Genomic DNA, 13,295 nt, shown 5'->3' on the forward strand with positions numbered 1-13,295 from the left:
ATATTTTCATAACTTCCTGCATTGCTACTTCACTTTTTATTCTTTACAGCTCTCAACAATATCACAACCTTGGTGCATAGGGCTTGATTGTTCTGTCTCAGACCCTCAGAAAGCCAAACAGGACTGTGGCAAAGAAGCTGTGCCCAGCACGTGGGTACAGAGTCCTCTACCTCCCAAGCCCCCAATGTATCCTTACTTCTCCCCAGGCTCAGCAGTGGAGCTGGGATGCTTGACATCCAGGAGCTAAAGGAAGCCACGGAGCTGAGGTCCAGGCTGCAGACTGTGAGTGAGACAGGGGAGTGGAGCTTTATAGGAACGAGGGCTTGGGAGAGTGGACCTGCGGGCTGCACAGCACAGCCTTGTGTCAAGGGCCCTACAGGATTCTCTCTCTTGGCCCCACAGTTCTCAGAGGTCCTGTCTAAATGTTCCCACAATGTCACAGAAACCCAAAGGAGCCTGAGTTGTCTGGTCGGAGACCTTTTGAAGAGCCGGGATCAGATTCATGAGGATAACAGAAGGTCTGTGGGATTCCCGCCGTCTGTATGATGATGCTGGGTGGGGTGCATACACACTGGTCCCAAAGGCTCAACAGCTTTCTCTGAGTCAGTCTGATTGCTCTCTTCAGGGACAAGGGGCTAGGGTGTGGGAGGGGAGTCTAAGGAAGAGCCAGGCCCTCTCCTGAGACCAGCCTCTGGAATGAGAACCTGGGCCCTGTCCTAACTGGGAGCTCCACTCACAAGGACAGTCAACAGCAGGCGCTGTAGCTCTGCAGGAAAGTTCGGCCTCTTTTCTCTGGGTGTGCCTGGAAACAGGTCCTCTCACTTAGAGCATGTCCCTGCGTCTGACAAACACCAGTGCTGCCTGTTAGCAGGTGAGAGAAGGCTCGTCCTGAGAGCCTCTGTCAATCAGTACACGATAGGTGGGCTTCAGGTTAGATCCACCCCCTCCCAGAGCTTACAGCAAATGGGGATTTTAAATTTATCTTATTTTGCCTGGGCTGTAGCACAGTGGTAAAGCACTTGCCTAGCATGTGCTAAGCTCCAGGTTCAATTCCCAAAACCACATGATAGATGGATGGGTGGGTAGATAGATAGATAGATAGATAGATAGATAGATAGATAGATAGATAGATAGAGGGGGCAGGCCATATAGGCTTAAAATCTCTGGAAAAATACGTGTAGTATTGCATGCTTTTAATCTCAGCACTTGGGGCTGGAGCGATGGCTCAGTGGTTAAGAGCACTGTCTGCTCTTCCAGATTCCAATTCCCAGCACTCATGTGGCAGCTCACAACTGTCTTAGCTCCAGTTCCAGGGGATCCAACACCCTTGCACAAACATGCATACAGTCAAAACACCAATGCACATTAATCTCAGCACTTGGGGAGGCACAGGCAGGCATATCTCTGTGCGCTCAAGGCCAGCCTGGTCCGCAGAGTGAGATTCAGGGCCCCCCAGAGAAACTCTGTCTCAAAACACAAAGAAACAAATTTATTTTATCTTATTATTTTACATGTATAGGTATTTTTTATGCATTTTCTTCTGTAAGCCACATATATGCAATGCCACCAGAGGACAGAAGAGGGCATCAGATCCCAGGGAATTGGACCTATAATGCTTGTAAACCACCATGTGGGTGCTGGGAATTGAACCCAGGTCCTCTACAAGAACAACAGGTACTCTAAACCACTGAGCCATCTCTCCAGCTTCTGACTTGGAGCGTTTAAAGAACCCTATTACTGTTTTTCATAGACCTAAAAGTGCCTACCCACCCACAGTCTGTCAAGTGCAGAGCCACAGACTCCCCGTCCTACCGAGACCAGGGCAACTGAGGTCTTTACTGACCCAATATCCCATGTCCTCAATTCTTAACTCAAACGCCTTTGAAAATGGCAGGGCTTACTTAGCTCTTTCCTCGCAGATCCTGATCTAAAATGAATGCAGTCTTGTGTACTCTGTCTCACCTGTGGTAAATTTTTTATTTTTATCTTTATTTTTCTGAGACAAGACCTCACTATGTAATAGTGACTGGCCTAGAACTTTTCACATAGACTTCTAGGGGTCCACCTGCCTCTGCTTCATGACCGCTTGAGATTCAAATTGTGTGCACCACACACAGCTCTTCTGGTAGACACCATGAGTGTGTTGGATTAGGTACTGCCCCACCCCCACTCTGCTAGTGTGCTCCACAAGCCCTCTGTGTGCACTGAGGTGCCTTTCGGGAATCACAAGGCAATTCTGAGTTCGCACTCGTGAAACCAGAGCTCATATCAGCCAATCTCATCCTTACGGCGGCCTCTCAAAAGGACAGCGGAGGGGCTGTGTGAGCCCCTGGGAACAAGCTTGCACTTAGCTGAGACCCAGAAACAACTGAGGGGGTGGTTACCCAGAAATCCCTGGGAGGAAGTGAGGAAGGACACCCCAGTGCCCTAAGGGAAGGAGGACACCCCAGTGCCCTAAGGGAAGACAGATACCCCAGTGCCCTAAGGGAAGACAGATACCCCAGTGCTCTAAGGGAAGGAGGACACCCCAGTGCCCTAAGGGAAGACAGATACCCCCCCCAGGGCCCTAAGAGAAACAGTTGTGTCCAGTGTGAAAAACAAGATGGAGAAGCAGCAATGACTTTAAACCCTAGGCTAACAAGACCCTCGAGAGGCCATCTTCCACCTCACCCTACCCCTGCCTTACTGTTTTAGGAAGGGCTGCTGGTTCCTTCTATGGAGTGGGTATTTCATCTATTATGAGTATGGGCTCTTTTACCCAGTCCAGGCTCTCTCCCCTGCTGGGCAAGAGGGGAGGAAGGGAAGGCGAGATCTAGGATAGAGAAGGAGGACTTCGTCTACATTATCTAAATACGTTTAGAGACAGGCCAGTCCCCCCCACCCCCACCCCACTCCCCACCCTGCTCCCAGATCACATGACCCCACAATCTGTGGTCTTGAGGCTTTTTCTGCAAGGAGCCAGCTCCCTCCTGTTCCCTACCACTGTGGTGTTTGAGTCTTCCTGCTTTCTGCCCACAGTATCCAGAAGATTCAGTGTTGTTTGGACAAGATGCACTTCATCTACAAACAGTTCAAGAAGTCTAGGATGAGGCCAGGTGAGCGTTTGGAGAGAGCCAACAACGAGAGGCCCTCCTCCCTCTCTCTTCCCTTCTATCTACTCAGCTTTGACGGAGGGAGCCAGGGCTCTGCTGGTCTAAGGCAGGAGAGTCCCTGCCTACATGCTGCCCGTAGGCCTCCGAGAGACATTGTACCCAAGTGTATTGTCGTGATGGGAGCTCAGGAGACATGGATACAGGGTACAGTGACCTGGAGCTTGGGTCATGTGGAAAAGAAACGCCTTAGTTCCGTGATTTCATTTGGTTTGATTTTGGGGTGTGTGCATGTGTTGTGCCCATGAATGTATGTGTGTGTTTATATATTGTGGAGGCCACAGATTAATGCTTGGCTTCTTCTTCAACTGCTCTGCACTTTATATCTTAAGGCACTCTCTTACTTGAACCCAGAGTTCACCAGTTTGGCTAACGTAGCTAGCCAGCTTGTTTTGGGGATCGCCCGTCTCCATCTCCCTAGCGCTGGGCTCAGGGGTGGTCACAACACCTGCCTAGCATTCCCACGGATGCTGTGGATCTGAAGTCTGGATTCCACACTGTGCAGGAACAGTGCACTTACCGAACCATCTCCACGGCCCCTCTGCTCTGTCCGTGGACCGCCAAAAGAGCCAGTTTATCTGGGGATGAGAATCGGAGGAAGCTCCCATTAGAGTTCCTGGACTAGGAGATTTCTTACATCATTGTCAGTGCCCACAAACACCTTCTGGGCAAGAGCAACCCTTCAGGGGTTTAAGAATGAAAATCTGCTTGTCTGAGTTGGATGGGGGTGGAGTAGACAGGGTAAGGATTGAACCTGGGAAGGGGTGGGGACAGGGTTCGGGGAGCCTGGGAATAAAAGTCCCAGTCATTTAGGGAGTTAACATGGTAGAGCTCCAAATGTTGCCTCATGATCTTCTGGCCCCAGGATAATCTATAAAGCACTGTCAGGAGAAGCATACTATCTAGCCATATGTGCAATCTAAGTTATCTCACAGCCAAATTAAAAAGAAAAAACCGGCAAAAGTAATTTAATATATTTTATTCAATTCAACACATCCTAATGTCACTTTGGCATATACTTGATATAAACAAAACCACTAGAGAGATATCCTATGCTCCTTTTCATGCTAAATTTTCAAAATCCTGTGTGTATTCCATATACTTCATATCTCTGTCTAGAAGATAAATATTCGGTAAATGTGATATATCTTAATACAATTCAAAAGCTGTATTTAGTGGATAAAAACATTTTACACTGCTTCGGTTTTCAATTTTACATTAATTGAGTGCATTCAACTAAAAATCCAGATTTTCAGTCACACATGGCCACATGTCAGGTCTCCATGGCCACCAGTGTCCTGTGGTCGTCAATGAGGACATGTCTGGAGATCTACAGGACACGCCATCTCTCTCCTTTGGGCCTTCATCTTCCCTTGGAGCCTGGCCTCAGAGGGCATGGGAAAGGCAAGGCCTCCTGTCTCTGGAAGCACCAGGACCTGGGATTCAGCCAAGGTCTTGTGCCCAGCTGGCCACTGCTGTGGTTTCAGGAGTGCGAGGAAGTTTGGTTTACCCCCACATTGCCACATTCCTGACATCCAAGCTCTAAAGCTTCACCTTGATGCTAGGCGCCAACCTGAATAGGACCCCATAAGTCTTTGAATTATTTAGTGCTCATAAAAACTCTATGCACTGGTGAGCCTGGTGGTGCACACCTTTGACCCTGAACTCAGGCAGAGACAGCTGGATATCTGATTTCATGGCCAACCTGGTCTACATAGTGAATTCAGGGCAAGCCAGGGCTATGCAGAAAGACCCTGTCTCCAAAACAAACAACAACAAAATCCTCTACGTGTCACGATTTTCCTCACTTTATAGTTTAGGAAACTGAGGCACTGAATGGCTAGTTAGTGCAATTACTCTAGGTCCAGCTTCTTTTAGCCATCCTGCTTTATAGCCCCAAGAGTGTCTTTATTTACTGCTCTTTCAGAGTACTTTATTAAAATAAGAACAGCTGCAGGCACCTGGAGTGTTGCGCGGTGCCATTCTGGAAGGTTGCTTCACACGCATCAGGGCGCTCTCCTGGGATCCAAATAGGCATCCGCGTGTTACCCAAGCCAACTCATTTGTTCACAGCTGCCTGGTACTAGGAGGAGCTGGAGTGAGTTCAGTCCCTTGGCCTTCACTAGTGCAGGCCCAGGAGGAGGATCCTGCTCCTGGGGTGATGAGATGGGAACGTGGAAAGGCAAACCAGAATCCTCTTAATCGGTGGCTCTCAACCTTCCCGGCACTACAATCCTTTAATACCGTCCTCTCATGGTGCGGTGACCCCCGACCATAAAATTATTTTTGATACCACTTCGTAGCTGTAATTTTATGCAACTATCTGTGTTTTCCAATGGTCTTAGCCAACCCCTGTGAAAGGGCAGTCATCCCCAAAGGGCTCAAGATCCACGGGTTGAGAACTGCTGCTCTTCACCTTGGAGCTACTGCTACGCGCAAGACCCATTCCTTCAAAGACCAGCAGGGGGCAGTCTCTCCTCGTCGCAAGAGCTTTAAGGGCTTCGGTGTTAGCCTAGGTCTAGGCAAGGGCTCTTCTACCCAAAGTTGCTCCTTTTGAAAACAGTTGCTGGGCAAAGAGGGAGAGTTGGGAGGTGGTGGCTTACCTGTGAGTGACTTAAGGGATGGAGCCAATCAGCTGTGAGCCGGAGAGGGTCGAGGATGCAGGGCCGAAGCCCGGCTAATGTCCTTGAGGACCACTTCATGCAGCGTTCCCACCTGCAACATTTCCCATACACACACCCGCCCACCCAGCAGGCTTGCCTCCCTCTGGAGCCCCATAGCAGTTCTCCTCGGTTCCTTGGTACATAAATCAGAATCAGACTTTCGGGTCACAACATCAGTGTTGTCATAGTTACTTGATGTTCCATTTCCTCATCCCCTCGGGGCTCCCCTAGGTCTGAGATCCCATAAAATAGCCCCCACCCTGCGCTGTCCTCATCTTTTTAACTTGGTTTCCTGACTAGCTGAGTGGTGACGTCATCCCCATCTGTTTTCTTCAGGCCTCAGCTACAATGAGGAGCAGATCCACAAGCTGGATAAGTGAGTGGCCCCATTCTGGGCAGGCAGGTGGGCAGGAGGGCGGAGCTCATCGGTCCATCGGGATGGAATGAGTCTTTATTCTAGGCGGGAAATAGTGAAGCGCTTTGACCCTTAGCCATGGCTGGGCAGAGGGCGTAACTATCGGAGCCAGGTTATATAGGGTCACAGCTGAGTCAGAGGTTGCTCACAATCAACCCTGAAGTAACTGGCTTTACTCCCAGCATGAACAAGCTTGTAGGATTTTCTAATTATTCTCACTGATTGACTTCTTCCCCCTCCCTGATTTTGACCTTGGCGTGGGCCTGCCTAGCATCTCATAGATACTGTTTCTTGGACGCCCACATCTTCCATGAGGCCTCCTTGGTCTCCTATTTGGAGATTTTTGTCCCCTCCAGAGCTATACCACCTCTAACTCCTGCATGCATATTCACAGACACGCATGTGCACACACCTCTTCTCATGTGCTTTCCAGAGTTCTGCATCCCTTTTTTCTCCCAAGGATCAAGTTGAGTGTGTATGTGTTCACTGTATGTATTGGCCTCCCTGGCCCCTTATTGGTGCACAAGGCTTTGCTGGTCTCTGGGCGTCAGGACCCAAGTGTGTGGTCATCCTCTCTTCCCTGAGAGATGTCCCTGCTGTGGGCAGAGGGGCTGGCATTTGTGACAAGTAGCAGTGGAAGGTGGCTCTGGCTGCTCACCCCAGACCATGGGGTCTCTGTCCTTCCAGGGTAAATTTTAGTCACCTAGCCAAGAGGCTGCTGCAGGTGTTCCAGGAGGAGTGTGCACAGACGTATCAGGTGTCACTGGTCACACATGGCAAGCGGATGAGGTAAGCGGCCTGCCCCTTCCTCTGAACTCAAGGATCCTGGGCTGGCCCAGCCCTTCCAGACAACAGAGAACTGTGGGCTCTGCAGGGCCGCAGTAAGAGAGGACTTAGTGAGAAGTGAAGAAACGGTGAGCGGGCAGAATGACGGGCTATTTCTACAAATGTGATTATTTGGTTCCCCAGTGTTCACACGGCAAATGTTACCACCTCCCTTTTCAGATGAGGGGACCCAGGCTCAAAGAACTGGTCTCTCCTTAATATCACAGAGCTAAGTGGCAGATTGAGGCCTAGATCATGGGTGAAGATGCCCCTAAAAAAAAATCCAGATTTCACCTGCTGTGCCCGTCTGTTGTGATGAGTCTCTTCTCTCTAGGGAGAACACCAACTCCTCTGGGGAGGAGACAAAGGGGGGACAGGGAAGCCAGGCAGGCAGTGTTGACTAACACTCCATCCCTCAAACTATTCCCAAATTTGGAGCTCCTTTTTCTTTTTTTTCTTTTTTCTTTTTTCTTTTTTTCGGAGCTGGGGACCGAACCCAGGGCCTTGCGCTTGCTAGGCAAGCGCTCTACCACTGAGCTAAATCCCCAACCCCGGAGCTCCTTTTTCTAACTGGTCCACGGTCCCCTAGTGTACTTTTCTGGGGCCTCTGAGAAGGAAGTGTGCTGTGTGGCTTGAGGGCTTTGTCAAGGGCTCAGTTCCTGTCCCTCACACTAGAATACAATACCTGGCAACACTCTGACTTGTTGGGCCTGGGCAGATCATAGATATCAGAAGTTTAAAAGCTAGCCCCGTAATCCTAATGTGTATTCAGAGCCCACTGTTGGTTTAGTGAACCTGGGACTTGGTTTCTTCTGTGCAATGGGAAAATGTACGCCCTCTGACTAGAGATTAGAATTCTCAAGTCTTGCCCTTACTGTCTTATGGAAACGGAGGCTCGGACACTCCTCACAGAAATGCTCTAGCATGGGCTGTCCTTACAGAAATGTATTAGCCTGGACTGTCATCTCTCTCCTAAGCCTTACCTGGCTCCGAGTGACTGGTAACCGCATGAGTGACCCAGCTCCACCCACACGGCAGTGTTACTGATCCCTGCCCTGGCTCCCTGGGGATTCTCTCAGTTCCCTCTGTGTGGCAAGATGGAGAGATGGGTGACACCCAGCAGGACAGCCCTAGAGGGAGCTCAATGCTTAGGACTCCCTGGTGAGCTGACGAGAGCTGTGTCCCAACAATGGACAGTGGTGTCCTGCTCTAACCTCATTCTCTCCTCAAGGCAGGTGCAGAAGGCCCAGAACCACCTGCACCTCATTGGCCACTCCGTGGCCACCTGTAACTCAGAAGCCCGGGGAGCCCAGGAGAGCCTGGCCAAGGTGTGAGTGCTTTCCCGAGTTCTAGGGGCTGCTGAGGGGAGGGGCATTTGGATCACTTCCTGCCAGTGGACAGAGCAGCCTTGACCAAACTCAGGGACGCCCATGAGGGTTGGAGGTCTCTGTCTCACAAACGTGCCCTGAGATAGGAACATTTGTGATTTCAGACTGAGAGTCAGTATAAGCCAGGGCCTCATTCTCAGGTTCTGCAGACTTGGAGGTCCCAAGGCTGCTCCTGAGGCTGTGTGAGCTCTCCTTGGTTTTCTTATTCACTCCTGGCCAAGGTAGCTGTCTAGCTGGCCACAGGAATAAAGAGGGGAAGTTTCTAGAAGATCGCTACACAAGGCTCCCAGCATGTGATGTAGGGCAGCCTCTGAGACTGGCCGGGAATGGCATCTATCCTGAACTGTGGCTCATGAGAGGTTTAGGTTAGACACAAAGGAGAACTGGCAAACTGGATCATTCAGCTCAGACCAGGTGAAGGAAAGCAGTAACAGCAGCGGGACTCCCAGCATGGGAAGGAAGGGGAGGCTGAAAGACCGGGTAGTTCTGGGAGCTCTAGAGATAATGTCACCTTCCTTCAGCATGTCCCCTAACCAGCTACACGTAAGCTGACAGGCCCTTCCTGACTAACCCGTGGCTTCCCTTCAGATGTTTGATCAGCTCCTCCTGGACAGAGCTTCCAAACAAGGAGCCGAGGTCTCACCACAACCTATGGCAACTCATCCCGGCCCCGATCCGAAGGACCTGGTCTTCCAGTAAGTCCTGGAGAGTTGGAGGGAAGAGGGGTTCTGAGGTTAAAACCCCATTGCTTCATCCCGTGCCAGGCCAAAGGGGCTGCTCCGTGGCCTCTGCAAGTGGGCTCTGGACCAAGTAACCTGGGCCTCAGCCATCCCGTTCTTGTGCCTTGGACAGCATGCAGGAACTTTGTAATGATATGAAGCTATTGGCCTTTGATCTCCAGGACAACAACCGACTCATCGAACGGTAAGCCTCTACTGTGTCTGGGGAAGGCTGTGTCCTCCCTGCTGCCAAGCTGCAGGGCACTGAGTCCCTGGGTGCCCCGTGCAGGAATCATGGCACCTGCTGGTTCTCTAAGCAACCACACTGCAATGTAAGGCCTCATCCACAAGCAGGGTACCACCTTCAGGAGCTGTAGGATTTACTCATTGGCTTTTTGAAGCTGGCTAGTCTCAGGACATCAGAGTGGGGCTTGTGTTAGGGTTGAGATCTGCACTGGGTGTGAGCAGTGTGCCTAAGACTTTCTCACATGGCTCCTGGGATCCGCCCAGGTGTCCCTGGAGTGGATGCCACCACTATACCTTTCCCTGAAACCATGGCATAGATAAACATTTTTGCTCGAAGTTTACCTCCTGCCCCATGGACTCCATCCTTCCCACCTTCTCAGAGTGCCCAGGCTGGTACATCTCTAGATAGCAACCCCTCCTGTGGGTGGGGACCAGAGGCTGGTGCATCTCCAGATAGCACCCTTCCTGTGGGTGGGGACCAGAGGCTGGTGCATCTCTAGATAGCACCCCTTCCTGTGGGTGGGGACCAGCAGCCGTACTCAAGCTTTGGAATCCCAAAAGCCACAAAAGAAAATGCAGGTGTGGACGTACACACCAAGATTGTGAACCGCCCTAATAACTCAGGAGGTCTGTGCTATACAGAGCAGTTTGTGTCTGTGTTTGTTTGTTTGTTTGTTTGTTTGTTTGTTTGAGACCAGGTTTCTCGGTGTAGTCTTGGCTGTCCTGGAACTCACTACATAGACCAGGCTGACTTCGAACTCACAGAGATCTGCCTGCCTCTGCCTCCTGAGTGTTGGGATTAAAGACAATGCACCACTGTGTCCAACTTGGCTTGGGGTTTTGAAGCCTCAACGCCCACCCTGACTGGCACACCTCCTCCCACAAAGCCACACTTCCTGATCCCTCTCAAATAGTTTTCACCCGCGGGGAACCAGGCATCCAAACATAGGCGTCTCTGGCTTCTATTCTTATTCAGACCCCCACACCGTGCTCCTGTGAGACACTAGCATCGGGGTCAGGAGGCAGAGAGCCAGGAGCAGATCTTCCTGAGTTGGGGAGGCATCCACTCCCAGTTTCACTGCAGCTGAGGGGACTCTCTCTCCTCTGTGGCTTTGAGCAGGAAGGCCTAATCGTTACTGTACCAACACAAATCTTTCTTGCTGTGATCTACATCCTATTTACAGATATCTCAGAACTTCGTTTTAGTGAATTTGCACTTCCTCGTTCAGACCAGCAGCCAGCGAGCCCAGTGAGCCAATCTGAACCCCTTCCTGGCCTCCCAGAGTCCCTTCACATTGGAACAATGGGGCTTCTAAAAGTACAGGGTCCTGGGGGACTGCTCCAGAGACCCTGAGGGAGGCCTGGGGTAGGGGTCTTTTAAGATTCCTAGGGGATTCCAACAGGCAGAGGTGAAAAGCAGAAGGTAGCATCTGGGACAAGGATGCTACAGGAGGGCTGAGGACCTGAACATTGATGCCTTGGGTACCATCTGCAGGCTTCTTCAATGGGTATGCCAAGCTGACCTGTGCTTTCCCTTACAGGCTACATAGAGTTCCACCAACACCAGAAGTCTGAGCCCCCGGAGGGTGCACAAGGCACTCGGAAGCAATAGAGTCATTCACACCGTACCCCTGCACTGCGAGACCAAATTCAGGGCAAGTTCTGGTCCTATCTCACTAGCCTACCTCCCTCTTGGCCATTGGCCAACAAATTAGCATTACTTTGACTGCCTGTCCTCTTGGGAAGCAGCCAGCACAGGGACTCCTGGCCATCCAGGGCAGTACCCGCAAGAGAGACCATGTGGCTGCCTACCACTGCCTTACTGAGACACCAAGACTGTTCTTCCTCACCCAGGCTGGGAGGTCTTGGGAAGAAAAGCCTCAGTCCCCTCACCCTCTGCACTTCCCAGGACCAGCAGGCCTCTCCTGTGGCTTCTCCAGGAGGTTGGATAAGTGGGCTTATTCTTCACGGTTTTCCATGCTGTTTCCTGAGTCCCATCCCTGGCCACAGGCGACCCACAAATGGCCCCTCTGTGCTTGGTCTGGATGCACCTGCATTTGAGAAAGTGGGTAGTTGAGGCCAACGGCTGGTGCTTTGGGGATTCCCCTTTGCCTTTTCTCCCTGAGGAACCCTTGGTTCTGAGAAACAGCTGGTTGGTATCAAGCATAGCCACGCCAACTGGACAGATGTTAGAACCCAGAGTCCTAAGGAGAGAGCAGGCCTGTACCTCCCTTCAGACGTGGAATAAATGTACCGCCTTTTCTGTTTTCCTACAACTATGGTACCTGACCGGGAAGGGGTGGGGAAGCCCGGAGGTCCGGGAAAATGTCTCCAGAGCTTTGGGAAATGGAACGGTGAGCTCATTTCCTGGTCCCTGCCTTTTCCCTAGTGGGGTATGATTTTAGGGAAGATGGCCTCTCCCTAAGAGATCTCCATTTTCCTGCTCTGTCTTGTTGGGTCCACATAAGAAGCCTAGATCCTGGGGAGAGAGTTTGCTTCTTCTTAACCCACCACCACCTGCTGCTCTCCCCAGCCCTAATCACCCATCACAATCTAGGCTCTGTCTAATGTTTGAGGACCACCGGAGAACTTTCCTTTACTGTGGAAGTTAGAGTGGGCACCTGGGTAGAGCACACCAACTTGCTCAAACTGCGTGCAAATTTACTCTTTCTCCTTCAGTCTCTAACCAATATAACAAGGCGCCTTCCCTCGGCAAAGAATGTAAACAGGAAGCAGTGACTGGCCCCAGTCCAACCTGTCTTCATGAACGTCTCCCCATTCATGGAGGGTGCCCTCCCTAAATAAGCCAGCAGGACCAGGAGTGAAGAAGGCAGAGCCCTAAAGGGGAATAGAAAAAGCAACCCCGGGAGGTGAGGGCATGGGGCGGGGCAGGGGTGTGGGGGACGCCAGAGCCTGGCTGCTTGGATTAGGTTTGCCCCTTCATGTAGGCTCTCTGAGCCTTAAGCCTGTGTGTGGACTCAAGTTCTGTCCCGATGGCGCTAGCACCAGGCCACTTCTAGCCTGCTCTCTGGGAATGAATTCAGACCAGCTTTTGCTCATCAGCGGCCAACAGGGAAGTCCCACAGTGGGTTTTCCCTGGAAGCTCAGAGGCCACGTGTTTGGTGGAGTTCAGCAGAAGAGCCAGGGGATTCCTTGAGGCCAGATGCAGATGTTCGGGGGATAACACAATCCAGACAGAGTCTTATCTCCTGGGCATGCCCACAAGTTGAGGGCCCTTCTTAAAGGCTTCAGGATGGCCGAGCTGCTACTGTGGTTTCTAGTTTCATCTCAGAAGGGTTTGAGTGGTCACGGCCCACAACCAAAGGCACCTATAAGAGCCTCTGGTGTCGGAAGACCCTTTAAGTTCCCTCTCTGTTCTCTGCATCAATTCCTTAAAGTGAAAAGAATCCATTCAGTCCATCAGGTGGGGAACAAGAGTACCGGGCTCCTGCCAGGTGCTGAAGCTAGCAGAGTGACAAGAACACTCTGGCCCTGGAGGAAAGGAGGCGCATGACAGGATTTCATTGTCCCTCAGTAGCTGTTGTGATTGGAATGCACAGCTCAGGTGTGGCAGGGTTACCCTCCTTTCAGGGCAGCGCACCTAGAGCAGGCTGGGCGCATGTCGCTTGGGAGCAGGGGATCACAAGGCAGAATCACGGTGAGCATGTGAGAGGCTTGGAACGCGCTGGGCAGCACAGGCACGCATTTCTGCGTTCCTAAGCAGAAGTAGGAAGTTTGGAAAGGGAGGAGCCAGCCCCAAAGGTCACGGCTGGGATGTGGGCTTTGTTTCAAGGAACCAGACTGGTTTTAAGTCAAGTCCAACTGGTATTTAAAGATACCATTCTTGAGTGCCAGTGCGGAGGGTGGAAAGTCACAGAAGGAAGAGATAG

The 13,295-nt window shown here is 51.3% G+C and overlaps 1 protein-coding gene across 1 annotated transcript in view; it reads left to right on the top strand.

Moving 5' to 3' along the window:
* Positions 1 to 11,681, top strand: part of Ikbke (inhibitor of nuclear factor kappa B kinase subunit epsilon) — a 22,309-nt gene extending 10,628 nt beyond the window's left edge. The window contains exons 12-20 of the mRNA XM_032915130.1: positions 207 to 282; positions 403 to 518; positions 3,019 to 3,095; positions 6,149 to 6,188; positions 6,915 to 7,016; positions 8,284 to 8,380; positions 9,029 to 9,135; positions 9,293 to 9,364; positions 10,947 to 11,681. Coding sequence (XP_032771021.1) covers positions 207 to 282; positions 403 to 518; positions 3,019 to 3,095; positions 6,149 to 6,188; positions 6,915 to 7,016; positions 8,284 to 8,380; positions 9,029 to 9,135; positions 9,293 to 9,364; positions 10,947 to 10,980 — 721 coding nt within the window. The 3' untranslated portion in view covers positions 10,981 to 11,681. The remainder of the gene's footprint in view (positions 1 to 206; positions 283 to 402; positions 519 to 3,018; positions 3,096 to 6,148; positions 6,189 to 6,914; positions 7,017 to 8,283; positions 8,381 to 9,028; positions 9,136 to 9,292; positions 9,365 to 10,946) is intronic.
* The last annotated feature ends 1,614 nt before the right edge of the window (positions 11,682 to 13,295 follow it).

The sequence above is a fragment of the Rattus rattus genome, chromosome 10, assembly GCF_011064425.1.
Source record: "Rattus rattus isolate New Zealand chromosome 10, Rrattus_CSIRO_v1, whole genome shotgun sequence".
Taxonomy (NCBI): domain Eukaryota; kingdom Metazoa; phylum Chordata; class Mammalia; order Rodentia; family Muridae; genus Rattus; species Rattus rattus.